The 13,870-nt window shown below is 43.0% G+C and overlaps 1 protein-coding gene across 3 annotated transcripts in view; it reads right to left on the bottom strand.

Moving 5' to 3' along the window:
- The window catches only part of arhgef10 (Rho guanine nucleotide exchange factor (GEF) 10), a 58,428-nt gene that overhangs the window by 25,605 nt on the left and 18,953 nt on the right, over positions 1 to 13,870 (bottom strand). For 2 of the 3 annotated variants that reach the window (XM_015970352.3, XM_015970353.3), the window contains exons 8-18: positions 12,965 to 13,152; positions 10,123 to 10,239; positions 9,551 to 9,662; positions 9,365 to 9,474; positions 8,006 to 8,083; positions 7,745 to 7,924; positions 7,305 to 7,421; positions 6,966 to 7,058; positions 6,438 to 6,608; positions 2,545 to 2,690; positions 1,727 to 1,911 (exon numbers count right to left, since the gene is read on the bottom strand). In XM_015970352.3, the coding sequence (XP_015825838.3) occupies positions 1,727 to 1,911; positions 2,545 to 2,690; positions 6,438 to 6,608; positions 6,966 to 7,058; positions 7,305 to 7,421; positions 7,745 to 7,924; positions 8,006 to 8,083; positions 9,365 to 9,474; positions 9,551 to 9,662; positions 10,123 to 10,239; positions 12,965 to 13,152 (1,497 nt within the window). The remainder of the gene's footprint in view (positions 1 to 1,726; positions 1,912 to 2,544; positions 2,691 to 6,437; positions 6,609 to 6,965; positions 7,059 to 7,304; positions 7,422 to 7,744; positions 7,925 to 8,005; positions 8,084 to 9,364; positions 9,475 to 9,550; positions 9,663 to 10,122; positions 10,240 to 12,964; positions 13,153 to 13,870) is intronic. The other variant, XM_015970354.3, reaches the window with a different exon arrangement.

Raw genomic sequence — 13,870 nt, 5'->3', positions numbered from 1 at the left:
AAAGACCTCCTTAAGAACCTCCTCCTGCTTTCTCCTCCTGATCGGCTCCATACCAACCAAGTGCGTTCCCTTGCTGGCGAAGCATTTTAGGAAGGTTTCATCCCTGTCTGAAAACTAAAGGCCACTCAGAGATGAGAAAGGGATTCGTCTTTTCCTCTGTGATACCACCGCTAACACCTTCAGTAGTGCACACGGGGTTTGCCTCCAGAAGCATGAGAACGGCTCAACACGGGTCATAAACGGTGCAGAGAGCACAGCGGCAATATCATAAAAGACCGGGTTAACCGTGTTTAGGACGGTCTGGATCAGAGTTCAGGTTAAAAGGTTGATTTATCCGTTTGAATCTAAAGTATTTGTTATCCACCAGAAGACCTGATGATGCATTTATGATGGAGCTCTTTAGCAGCCTGGTAGTAAAATGCTTTTTTTTCTTTGCAAACAAAAATGAATAAGAAGTAGTAGATGAAAATATTTCTAAAGTCGCTGAAGTGACTCAACAAGCACTCCACGTAACCCGTTTGTGCCAAACGCCGTCAAGTACAGTCCAGGGAGCTTCTTCAAATCCAGGAGATTCATTCCTGAAACAATAAACCCTTTTTAAACGCAAAGAAAAGCTAATTACAGACTGGATGGAAGGGCAGCAGGACGCTGCAACTACAAATGACCAGTTAGCACGGCGGTCCGTTACGCTACACAGGTATAAACTAAACAGGAAGCTGTTCATAGAGATGACATCGTATACAGGAGAAACAAGGTCCCAGAGCTGTGTTTAGCACAAACTAATGATTAGATATTGTTTTTCCTCATGTTAAAGATCCACTCAGTCTTCTTCAGGCACTCAGGAACATTTTTACTCCTGGATCTCAGCAGCTGGGATGAGATGAACCCGCCAATCAGCTGCAGCTCTAGGAAAACCCTGCAGTCAGAGCAGACGATGCTCAGGTCTGTGTGTGCCATCGGTTATCACACACTCATCCGACGGCTGAACTGTTGATTTGGCTGAGAGGAATGCAGCTCGCTGACACACGGCGGTGCAAGCAGAAAACGCCGAGCACGACCTAACGTAGAGCTAACACAGAGAAGGTTTGAGAGAAGACAAAGGAACATTTTTTAAAAGTAGGGCTAATGACCGAAGGGTTTCATACAGAAGTAAATGCCACATGACTGAAAACAGACGTGAATCTGAAGTTGCAGAAGAGAAAACATCTGAAACTGGATGTGTGGGCGAGCTGCAGAGAGCAGCGTGTAATTTAGTGGTGGCGATTCCAGCCTGAAACCACGGGCAACTAAAAGTGAGAGCCTTTGCCCTCCGTTTGAATACTCCAAATGTTAAACAGACCAGGCACAAAGCATTAACAAAGCCTCGACAACTCGGCGGCAGAGCGGCGCAGCTTCAGGACAACACCAAACAAATCCTAAAATAAAAACTAAACCACTAAATCACACAGTTTGGTTCTGCTCGTTTGTCTGATCCGGGGCTTTTAGAGGAGCTGAGCAGCTGCTTGTGATGGAGGCGCGTCCAGTGGAAAGACTGAAACCACTGGACTCAGCAGCCAGAAGCTTTAAGCCAGCTTTAGGGCGCAGCAGAGAGGAAAAATACACGAGCTCAGTAGCTGGATGGGCCAGAGGGGAAGAACTTTGTTCTGTTAGGGATGTTTCAAAAAATGGTCTTTCACAAGTTCAGAGAGTGAGAAAGGGTTAAAACCCGGAGAAAAGGGATTCATACTTGGCTTTGCGTTGATCACCACCTTCTCCCCAGAGTGCGGGGCTGGGTATCGGCTGCTATCCACAGCATCCTCGCCGGATCCGTACTCTAGCACTTCCACGAAGCTCAAAGGCACGCTCCACTTCAAGAGGAACTTCTGGTCGGGCGGAGCATTCCCACTGCCGCTCCCGCTGCCATCCTGACATCTAAAAAAAGAAAATGAGCAAGAAGATGTGTAAAAACTAGGGACGTTTGATATCGGCTCTTGTTTTTAACCAATATCCAATATCAATATATCACTTTAGGTTCCTAACATCGATTCCTACGTAAACTTTAATGATGATCTGTGCCGTAACGCTAGGTCAGTTGTGCCAGACAAACAAAAATATCTACAAAACTAAACCTGAGATCTGTCATATTCTGACATTTTGAGTGAGTGGAGAAGTAGCTGAAGAGTTTGATGTATGATATGTGCATGGTCCGTAAGAGCTGCGCCATTAAGAGAGTAAAAACCGATTACGATCATTTCTGTTATTACATTTTAATGCCAACATCGGCCAACAATTTTGGATATTCATATAAAACAAAAATATTACTGTTCTGCACAGATTTGTACAACTTTCTGCATTTGTTCAGGATCTTGAACTCAGGGAAAATAGAGACAGGAGGTTTAACTTGACCCTCCCACTGTCCTAATGGGTGCTCACTCCTCACCCCTGCCACGTGGACCTCAAGGGATAAACCATCAATCCTGCTCAATGGCCAAATTTCCTCGCGGGGTCACCCATAAAGACAGTGGGAGGGTTAAATAAAAAGATCCAGGCAGAGCTCTCTCCTACCGGATGTTGGGCGTGGCGCACATCAGCACATCGTTGAGCAGGAAGAGGCATCGCTCCTTGGTTTTGATGATTTCCCCCCGCTCGTTGTAGACCGTCTCCACCATGTCGTCTGAGCGAATCAGATAGCGGCTACCGTTACGCAGAAGCTATAGGGGGAGGATCAGAAACACATTACTGCTTCATTTTCCCACAGCCTTTCAAGTTAGAATTCAGAGTTAGGGCAAGGCACTGAGCATCGACTGGTACCGGGACTCATTTTCAGTTTTTCCCAGAATTTTTCAAATTTTTAAAAATTCGAATTCCTAATTTCGACACAGCCTGCCAACCCGGAAGAACTCAGCTCAGCTCAGTTTTAACCTATTAAAGATTTTAAAACAAATTCTAAAATCAAGACCAGAGTAACATGACCAAACTTCCCCTTACCCACTAGGAACTTGGCAGCCACATTTTGCACAAGTTGCAGCCTCGCTAAGTTGGCCCGGCTCACCCCAAACAGGGCCGAGCTGCAATAGACAGTGTGGGCTGTAATAAAAGTATGAAGAAGAATCTGCCGAATACCTAAGTGCCTATACCTGGGTGGCATAGACAGGCCAATAATGACATCATTTCTACACCATAGCCCACCTTGTTAAGGTAGCACTCATTCATCTACACCATAGCTCACTTTGTTAAGGCAGCACTCATTCATCTACACCATAGCTCACTTTGTTAAGGCAGCACTCATTCATCTACACCATAACTCACTTTGTTAAGGTAGCACTCGTTCATCTACACCATAACCCACCTTGTTAAGGTAGCACTCATTCGTCTACACCATAACCCACCTTGTTAAGGCAGCACTCATTCATCTACACCATAACTCACTTTGTTAAGGTAGCACTCGTTCATACACCATAACCCACCTTGTTAAGGTAGCACTCATTCATCTACACCATAACTCACTTTGTTAAGGTAGCACTCGTTCATACACCATAACCCACCTTGTTAAGGTAGCACTCATTCATCTACACCATAACCCACCTTGTTAAGGTAGCACTCATTCAGCCACACCATAACTCACTTTGTTAAGGCAGCACTCGTTCATCTACACCATAACTCACTTTGTTAAGGTAGCACTCGTTCATACACCATAACCCACCTTGTTAAGGTAGCACTCATTCATCTACACCATAACCCACCTTGTTAAGGTAGCACTCATTCATCTACACCATAACTCACTTTGTTAAGGTAGCACTCGTTCATACACCATAACCCACCTTGTTAAGGTAGCACTCATTCATCTACACCATAACCCACCTTGTTAAGGTAGCACTCATTCAGCCACACCATAACTCACTTTGTTAAGGTAGCACTCATTCAGCCACACCATAACTCACTTTGTTAAGGCAGCACTCATTCATCTACACCATAACTCACTTTGTTAAGGTAGCACTCGTTCATCTACACCATAACCCACCTTGTTAAGGTAGCACTCATTCGTCTACACCATAACCCACCTTGTTAAGGTAGCACTCATTCGTCTACACCATAACCCACCTTGTTAAGGTAGCACTCATTCGTCTACACCATAACCCACCTTGTTAAGGTAGCACTCATTCGTCTACACCATAGCTCACTTTGTTAAGGTAGCACTCATTCATCTACACCATAGCTCACTTTGTTAAGGCAGCACTCATTCATCTACACCATAGCTCACTTTGTTAAGGCAGCACTCATTCATCTACACCATAACTCACTTTGTTAAGGTAGCACTCGTTCATCTACACCATAACCCACCTTGTTAAGGTAGCACTCATTCGTCTACACCATAACCCACCTTGTTAAGGCAGCACTCATTCATCTACACCATAACTCACTTTGTTAAGGTAGCACTCGTTCATACACCATAACCCACCTTGTTAAGGTAGCACTCATTCGTCTACACCATAACCCACCTTGTTAAGGTAGCACTCATTCGTCTACACCATAGCTCACTTTGTTAAGGTAGCACTCATTCGTCTACACCATAACCCACCTTGTTAAGGTAGCACTCATTCGTCTACACCATAGCTCACTTTGTTAAGGTAGCACTCATTCATCTACACCATAACCCACCTTGTTAAGGTAGCACTCATTCATCTACACCATAACCCACCTTGTTAAGGTAGCACTCATTCGTCTACACCATAGCTCACTTTGTTAAGGTAGCACTCATTCATCTACACCATAGCTCACTTTATTAAGGCAGCACTCATTCATCTACACCATAACTCACCTTGTTAAGGTAGCACTCATTCATCTACACCATAACCCACCTTGTTAAGGTAGCACTCATTCATCTACACCATAGCTCACTTTGTTAAGGTAGCACTCATTCATCTACACCATAACCCACCTTGTTAAGGTAGCACTCATTCATCTACACCATAACCCACCTTGTTAAGGTAGCACTCATTCATCTACACCATAGCTCACTTTGTTAAGGTAGCACTCATTCATCTACACCATAACCCACCTTGTTAAGGTAGCACTCATTCATCTACACCATAACCCACCTTGTTAAGGTAGCACTCATTCGTCTACACCATAGCTCACTTTGTTAAGGTAGCACTCATTCATCTACACCATAGCTCACTTTATTAAGGCAGCACTCATTCATCTACACCATAACTCACTTTGTTAAGGTAGCACTCGTTCATCTACACCATAACCCACCTTGTTAAGGTAGCACTCATTCGTCTACACCATAGCTCACTTTGTTAAGGTAGCACTCAATTCATCTACAACATAGCTCACTTTGTTAAGGTAGCACTCGTTCATCTACACCATAGCCCACCTTGTTAAGGTAGCACTCGTTCATCTACACCATAACCCACCTTGTTAAGGTAGCACTCATTCGTCTACACCATAGCTCACTTTGTTAAGGCAGCACTCATTCATCTACACCATAACCCACCTTGTTAAGGCAGCACTCATTCATCTACACCATAACCCACCTTGTTAAGGTAGCACTCGTTCATCTACACCATAACCCACCTTGTTAAGGTAGCACTCATTCAGCCACACCATAACTCACTTTGTTAAGGTAGCACTCGTTCATCTACACCATAACCCACCTTGTTAAGGTAGCACTCATTCATCTACACCATAACTCACTTTGTTAAGGTAGCACTCGTTCATCTACACCATAACCCACCTTGTTAAGGTAGCACTCATTCATCTACACCATAACTCACTTTGTTAAGGTAGCACTCGTTCATACACCATAACCCACCTTGTTAAGGTAGCACTCATTCATCTACACCATAACTCACTTTGTTAAGGTAGCACTCGTTCATCTACACCATAACCCACCTTGTTAAGGTAGCACTCATTCAGCCACACCATAACTCACTTTGTTAAGGCAGCACTCATTCATCTACACCATAACTCACTTTGTTAAGGTAGCACTCGTTCATCTACACCATAACCCACCTTGTTAAGGTAGCACTCATTCAGCCACACCATAACTCACTTTGTTAAGGTAGCACTCATTCACCCACACCATAACCCACCTTGTTAAGGTAGCACTCATTCGTCTACACCATAACCCACCTTATTAAGGTAGCGCTCATTCATCTACACCATAACTCACCTTGTTAAGGTAGCACTCGTTCATCTACACCATAACCCACCTTGTTAAGGTAGCACTCATTCAGCCACACCATAACTCACTTTGTTAAGGCAGCACTCATTCATCTACACCATAACTCACTTTGTTAAGGTAGCACTCGTTCATCTACACCATAACCCACCTTGTTAAGGTAGCACTCATTCAGCCACACCATAACTCACTTTGTTAAGGTAGCACTCATTCACCCACACCATAACTCACTTTGTTAAGGTAGCACTCATTCACCCACACCATAACCCACCTTATTAAGGTAGCGCTCATTCATGGCCTTTGCGATGTGTCGGATCTCACAGCGCTGGTCAGCCTCTCTCTTTTTTTCATTGAGCTTCTCAGCCAGCGTTTCCAGTTCGGTGAGCGCCATCTGCAGCGGCAGACGGTCCGCATGACCCACCGGGGTGTTCTTCAGCATGTCCTGATGAAGGTGAAAAGAGTTGCTGAAGTAACTTCATAATCATTTATTAAATCCACAGCATTTGATAGAAATTATGCATTTTTTTTAGCATTTATATAGAATTCAACCTCTGGAGTGAAGAGGATTTAAACATTTAAGGTTTAAATTACAACAACAGTGGGTTCATTTTGTACTATTATTTAAAAAGAGATCAAAAGAACAAAAGAAAACAAAGTTTGAAGTTAAAAGAATCAGGTTTTTATCCCTTTCATGAGCCTTTTTGCTGCAAACCAAGTGTCCTGGTGTTTGAGCACGATACTCCCTCTGCTGGTGACTTGTGTCCAACACATACTCTTAACATAATAGAGGATTTTATACCTGAAGGAGCAAAATGAACTGTGGGAACCTCTGAATGGGTTTCATCATCAGGCCATACAGAGTCATCCGATCACTGCTAGTCTCTTGGCGGTGCTGTAAATCAGAACATTTTTGATTTAGAGCAAAATCAAGTATTTTCTGAGCTTTCTGTGCAAACTGATCAAAACAGCACAAAGAACTTCTATTAGTTCAAACATATAAGCCATTTTCTTCAAGTGCACCAGAACAAAAAAAACGAACAAGGAGATACGAGCATTTTTTGCATATTTGTGATCTCCATGCTTTAATGCACACCAGATTTAAAGTTAGCATGTTTACTTCACTGTGCATCTGTCAAACCTTCAAAAACTCCAGGAATCCAGGTTTAGAGGCGCACGTCTTCCTGACGACTGCCATCGCCGTGCTGAAGTTGTTCACATACTCGCTGTAGGCGTCCAGCACCATGGATTTGGAAAACTACGGAAACAATCGTGTTCCACATGTAAAAAATGCAGTAAAGCACTATTTCTAGCAGCTTTGGAAGCCAAAGACAAAAGTACCAATCGGTTCACACACACAAGTTTTGGATAGTTTTTTTCATATGCAACAATTCATTTTAACTTCCTCTTTAATATAGTTGATAAGAAATTTAAATGCTTTGTTCCAGACTACACAACACAACCAAATGAAGACAAATCGTCCTTTCTGCATCAGAAAAAAGGAGATATTAAAAAACAGCTCAATTCTCGCTTTCCACCTTCCCTGAACAGTTTGTGTGGCTGGTTCTTATTTTTCCTCACCGAAGCCACAAAGACATCCCCGATCATCTCCTGGCCGTCCCACTCCGCCACGCGACTCGCTAGTGCGATCTGGAACAGGAAGTGGCACTGCAGGATCTCACGCACGCGATAGAAGACGATCTTCATCTTCCTGTCGCTGAGGAGCCGGGGCTCGATCTGGGAAAGGGGCTTCTCATAGTGCTGTTGAACCAAGACAGTACGACCTGTAACAAACGCCACATCAAAACCAATCTGCCAGCGACTCCAGCTGTACTTACTCACCTCCAATATCCGCTTTAGCGCTTCCAGATAGTTCTTCTCACTTTCTAAAATAGAGCCCAGGATGCATCTTCTGACAAGCTGCAGATATAAAAACACAAAATTTAATTTGCTGGATTTATTTGGTGTCTTTTAAAGGGACACTATGCACTTTTAGCTCGCTTTACCACCTCCTAGTGTTCATTTTAAATCACTCATAAGAAAATCGAACGGTTTGCCCCTCCCACCGTGTTTTTGTCTGACTACATATTAAAGTTTTACTTACATGATCGCGAGATCTGACATTAATTGAAATTCTTCGTCTCCGAGCTCACCGTTCAGAAAACGCCGAATCTTGCTTGACCCATCTTTCAATCGGACGTTCTTTTTCTGTATCGGCTAAACGTTCTCGTTCCTTCTGAGGCTCCGCCGTGATGAACAGGACACAATAAACACCACTGGTCTGTTCGAGATTTGAAAAGTTGGGAAGCTGAAGTAAGGCATCCCTCCGGTCTTCGTGAGAGTGGCGGAAGACATTTTTTAATCAACACAACATGGAGAATTTCCAGGAGAATACTAACTCAAGGAGACGATTGGAAACGAGTAAAATACAGGAGTTTCCTGGCCAAAACGGGAGACTTGACATCTACGGTTCTGATGTGTAGACATGAATTGCCGTAAAGCGTTAATGCTTCTTGCGAAATACGTGACTTTGTGAGACTTCAGGTCACCGCTTCCGGAGAGGCTCAAGGATCGGGCGGGGTAAGAGACGCCATGTAAAGGGTCATTTTAGCACCTACTGGCTCAAAGGAATGATTTTATATTACTGTACCTTTAACAGGGTATCTGCAGGTTTAAGGGAGCCAAATTTAAGACTTTTTAAGACCTTTTTTAAGGCCACTTAGACCAAATTTAAGCTACTTTTAAAATTAAATTTAAGCTAATATTTCCAGCTATTGCCTGGAGCCGGTGCTAACCACGTCGCGAACGTAGGATTAGCCATCCAGTTACCATTAAACTTGCCCTTCCCCATGGCGCAAGCTCCCACTAGCTTAACCAGCTAATGTGCTCATCTAAAAATAGCCCCTTTCACAACCAACTGCATGTGTACGGTTCCGCTTACGCCAACATCATACACAAAAAATGCTAAAGACTAACTAGAAATTCAGGAAAACAAAAGGATCTTGTTTATTGGGTCTTTGGTAATTTAAGACCTTTGGAAACTGTATTTAAGGATTATTTGTCATTTTTAAGGATTTTTAAGGCCTTAAATTTGGAAAAGCTAATTTAAGACTTTTTAAGACTTTTTAAGGACCCGCGGATACCCTGTTTAATAGCTACGTTACACGAAATGCGATAAAGGTTAAAGGGCGTGTTCGTTACCTGCTGCTGAGTGAGACCCTCCGGTGTTGCACACAACACCGGCTCAACGTTGAAACAGTCCACCTCAATAAAAAGTTCATCCTCATCCTCAAAACAGGCCGATTTTCTCTCTGAAACCAAAAAAGCGACAGAATTTTAAGAAAAAGTCTTAAAACTTGGTGTGAATACCTGAAGGCGAAGGCGTACCGTGACAGAACGACTTTGTTTTGATAAAAGAACGTCCCTTCTTCACCGCAGCTTTGGTTTTCTCCAGCCCATCTTTGGTCCCCTCTTTAGCTGCCTTCACCAGCTTCTGCATCTTCAAGTAAAATAATAAAAAAAATAATCATTTTTACCCTCAAACTACTTTAGCCAAGCAGAAGTTTAGTGCACTCCTAAACCTACAACTAAAAAGCAGCTGAGCTATGTGGGACATGAGAGTTACAGCAGGGAGGAAGACGTACGGGACAACAGGGGCATCGACTAAACGTTTATTTAAATAAAAGAGTCCAACCACAAATAATACTTTGTAGATTAAGTAACTTTTTGTTAGAGAAGCTGAGCTTTAAAACCTCTGATGGACACACATATCGTCAGTGAAGCAGACAGCGATAAACTTGATGTTAACCCATCACCACCAGTACCACCACCAGTAGTTGACATCAAAGCAGGCTGAAGGTACCGAGTCAGTGACAAGACGCCAGGAGTGGAGTTAGCCAGACGGAGAGTAAAGGGGTCTGGGACTAGTTCATCTATACCAAACACATCAGCTAGTTTACCTTCTGCTCCTGTTTCTGTTTTAGCTGCTGCAGCTCTACCGTTCCCACTGTACTCGCCATTAGATCTTTCACCTTTTTCTCATAGCGTTCTTTCAAGCGTGTCAGATCTTGAGAGAGCTAAACGAAAGCAAAGCAAGCATTACTGGTTATGGTTTGGGAAGGACCTGTGCACCTCAGGGCCCTGGAGAACTCACTGCTGACTTTATTATCCTCCTTAACGAGTGTTTGTTCTGCGATTTGATGCATCGGTGTAAAGAATGTTACCTTTTACGGGCACTGAGATACAGCGAATTGCACCTGTTCGTTGGAAATGTCAAATACATGAACTGTGTCTATATTTTATTAACCCCTTAGCATTCCAGGGTCCCGCCGGTGGGACAAAACCCCCAATGCATTTATTTCACCTGGAAATTTAAGGGGTTAATGGTGTGTAATGGTTCACCTATAACGCGGGTTTGGTCCGCACCTCAGTTTAACATCATGGTTTGGTTCATTCAGGTGTGGTGAGGAAACACAAGAAAAGAAAAGTCTTCTTTTGTATAACGGTACGGCTTTAACCCATTCACTGCCAGCGTTTCTCACTGTTTTTACTGCTTTTTTAAGGGTCACAGAATGTTGCACGCTAGGGTGATGTCAACGCCAAAACAACCAAAACAAAGAGACTCACCTCTTACATCAGGAAGCATCGACGCGCTTCGAGCTTTATCCGTTCTTTCATAATCTGTTGTTGAATTGTGATCGGCAGAAGCGTTTCCGGTTCGCGCCTCACTTTTTTTACTGCAGCGGCCCAAAACGATCTCCTAACACATGGATTTTCTGCTTCCTGATCACGTCACGTGTGACGTACGCGGATGAAGATCGGCTTCAGAGCTGAGATGTTCGTGCTCGCAGTGCGGGGGCTCGTCCGACGCCCACACGGTAAACATATGCAAATGACGACTTTGGTCGTCATTGGCAGTGAATGAGTTTTAATGACAATTCAATTTAAACTTTACTTTTCTATTTGTAGGAAATCAACTTCCTGTACTTCATCCAGCCTTCATGTTGATAAAAACATTATTTTGTCCACATTGTCTGCTGAAAGACCGATCTGCTGACGTTAACCACGTCTCTGGTTCTGCTAGGGACAGAGGTGGCTCGTCTGACAGGTCCAGATGAGCCACCGTGTTGTTGACAAGCTTAGTTTTAAAATCGCTGCATCCGGTACAGACACCCGCCTGCGTCGACCAGGTAGGTCGAGTCTCCACAGGATGCTGCCCCTGCATGCGGACACACGTGTTTGTGCTGCTGGTTCACGACTGCGTGCAACACAGACACAAGTCCGTGCAGGAACGGAATACAAATACACAAACTGTCACACCCTTATTTATTGAACCTACTGTAATTAGTTTTAGACAAAAGTCAAACACATTTAGGATTTCATCGTTTATAAATCAGGCTCATCTACATAAAAAAGGACAAAGCTTTTGTTTAGGTGTTTATTTAACCATTCGAAAGGCGGGTCAACCACCTGTTAGAGTACATTTGACCTCCATCTGTTTGAAACGTACTCCGACTACACTGCACAGATGGAATCAGCTTCCTCGTGACCTCAAATCTGCCCCAACTCCAATAGCTTTAAAGTCAAACATGCAAACTTTCATGCTTCTTATGCTGCACCTGCTGCGCTGTAACTGCTCAGCCTTTAACCCGAGTCTTAAATCAGAATTTTATTTAATCTAAATGCATTTGTGCGTTTTAATTATGCCGTCGCATTGAATTGCCTCTGTGAATGAAATGTTGTACAGACGCAGAATCAACATGTCTGTAACAGACTATGGAGACATCTTGTACATGAACGCCCCTGTGCACTGTTTGAGCATGTTGGACAGTGTGCATCCTTGTGCCTTGCGCTTTATAACAAACTGTCGGCCTCTTACCCATCATTGTTTGTTATATTCAAAAGTGAATTGGTCTTCATTGCGGGTACGTCAACTCATGCATTGGTATGTTTTTATTTATAAAGCTGTATGCGGATATTTGCCTTTTTATTTATCATGTCTCATCAAGAAAGCAGAAACAGTTCAGCCTCCGCTCAAGTGAACTTTTGCAATTTGTTGTTCCTAAGGTTCGCACAGAGCTGGGAAAGACGGCGTTTAGCTTTGCTGCTCCATCTACATGGAATTCTCCACAGAAAGATCTAAAAATCAAGGATTTGGTTTCCTTGAGTGGATTTAAGACTCTGATTAGGTCACTGGAATCCAGACTATCAGCGTGTTCATGTTTTAATTGAGTTTATGTGGAAATGTATTTAAATGTGAATGCATTGATGTTGTAACTTGTGCTGCTGCTCTGTCTGTCTTGGCCAGGTCTCCTTTGCAAAAGAGATATTGTATCTCAGTGGGACCAACCTGGTTAAATAAAGGCAAAATAAATAAATAAATAAATAAATAAATAAATAAAAGCTGCCTTGCCTTAAACTTATCAAGCAAAAAACTACTGAACTAAAAACAATTTAAAATATAGGGATATTTGAATCAAGGGTTAATTATTATTTTAAATTATTATCATTATCATTACTATTACTATTATATTTACTAATTTTTAGTAAATTCACAACTTATTACTTAAATATTAGTAAAACCCTTAATTGCGAAAATGCCATTTGTTTTTGGCGATTCATTTCTCATTATTTAGCTAAAGTAAAAAAGTTCCTACATTACAGTGAGGATTTATCCATTATATCCATGTATAACAGACCCTGGAAGGTAGAGGAATAATATCTAGGCCCTGTTTAATAAACAGATGGAGGTCTCTGGCAGGAAGTCAGGCTGGGAAACAAGAGGACGTCTGTAAAACTCACGTGGATCTTCCTCTGAGGTGCTTTTCCTCTCATGAAAGCATTGAGAGGGCCGTTTTCAGGGCGACTCTCTCCGTCGCTGGCCTCGTCGTAGCTTTCAAACTCACTGGAGCTCCAGCCGTCATCGAGGGAGCTGCTGCAGCCGCCCTCCTCGCCGAGCTCCACGTCATCGTAGATCATCTCATCTGGATCTGCACGGATTTGGAGGACAAACGTGAGCAACACGTCAGGGAACACGGCAGATTTGCTAAGCACTCGTGTAGAACAAGCATAAAGGAATTAGGGATGCACCGATCAGGTTTTTTGCTGCCGATCACCGATACCGATATCAAAGGATGCTGATCACCGATACCGATCACGTGGATTGGCCAGAAATTTTCTACTACATCATAACGAGTGCTACAAACTACATAATCTGGGAATAAAGGAAATGTAACCTAATCTAAAATGGTCTGTATTAGAGTTGTCACAGTGTGAAAATTTAACCTCACGGTTATTGTGACCAAAATTACCACGGTTTTCGGTATGATCGCGGTATTTTTTTTAAACGTGCTACATTTTCACACAATTAAATAAACCCTGTATGTCAGGAAATATCGTCCTCGGTTTGTGTCCTTCCAGTAAGCTTTGCAGATGTGGTAAAATGTCATCAGGCTGTAATCATTGTTAAATTCATAATTATTCTCGGAGAGAGACCAACTCTTATCTGCCCCTGGGAGCCCCATAATGCATAGCGTCATTTCAACATGGGGGTGTCCGCGACACGGTTTATATGCAGGTAGCGGCGCTGCGGCTGCTTTATATAGCGACTCGTTGCATTCTCCCTCAACCCAAATCCTCGGATCAGGTATTTTAGCTAAAACGCTAACGTTAGCTTGCCTTGCGTTGACTGTAGAGTTGTGGGTGATG

Source organism: Nothobranchius furzeri, chromosome 18 (genome assembly GCF_043380555.1).
Source record: "Nothobranchius furzeri strain GRZ-AD chromosome 18, NfurGRZ-RIMD1, whole genome shotgun sequence".
In the NCBI taxonomy this organism is placed as follows: domain Eukaryota; kingdom Metazoa; phylum Chordata; class Actinopteri; order Cyprinodontiformes; family Nothobranchiidae; genus Nothobranchius; species Nothobranchius furzeri.
This window is presented reverse-complemented; position numbering and strand designations above follow the sequence as displayed.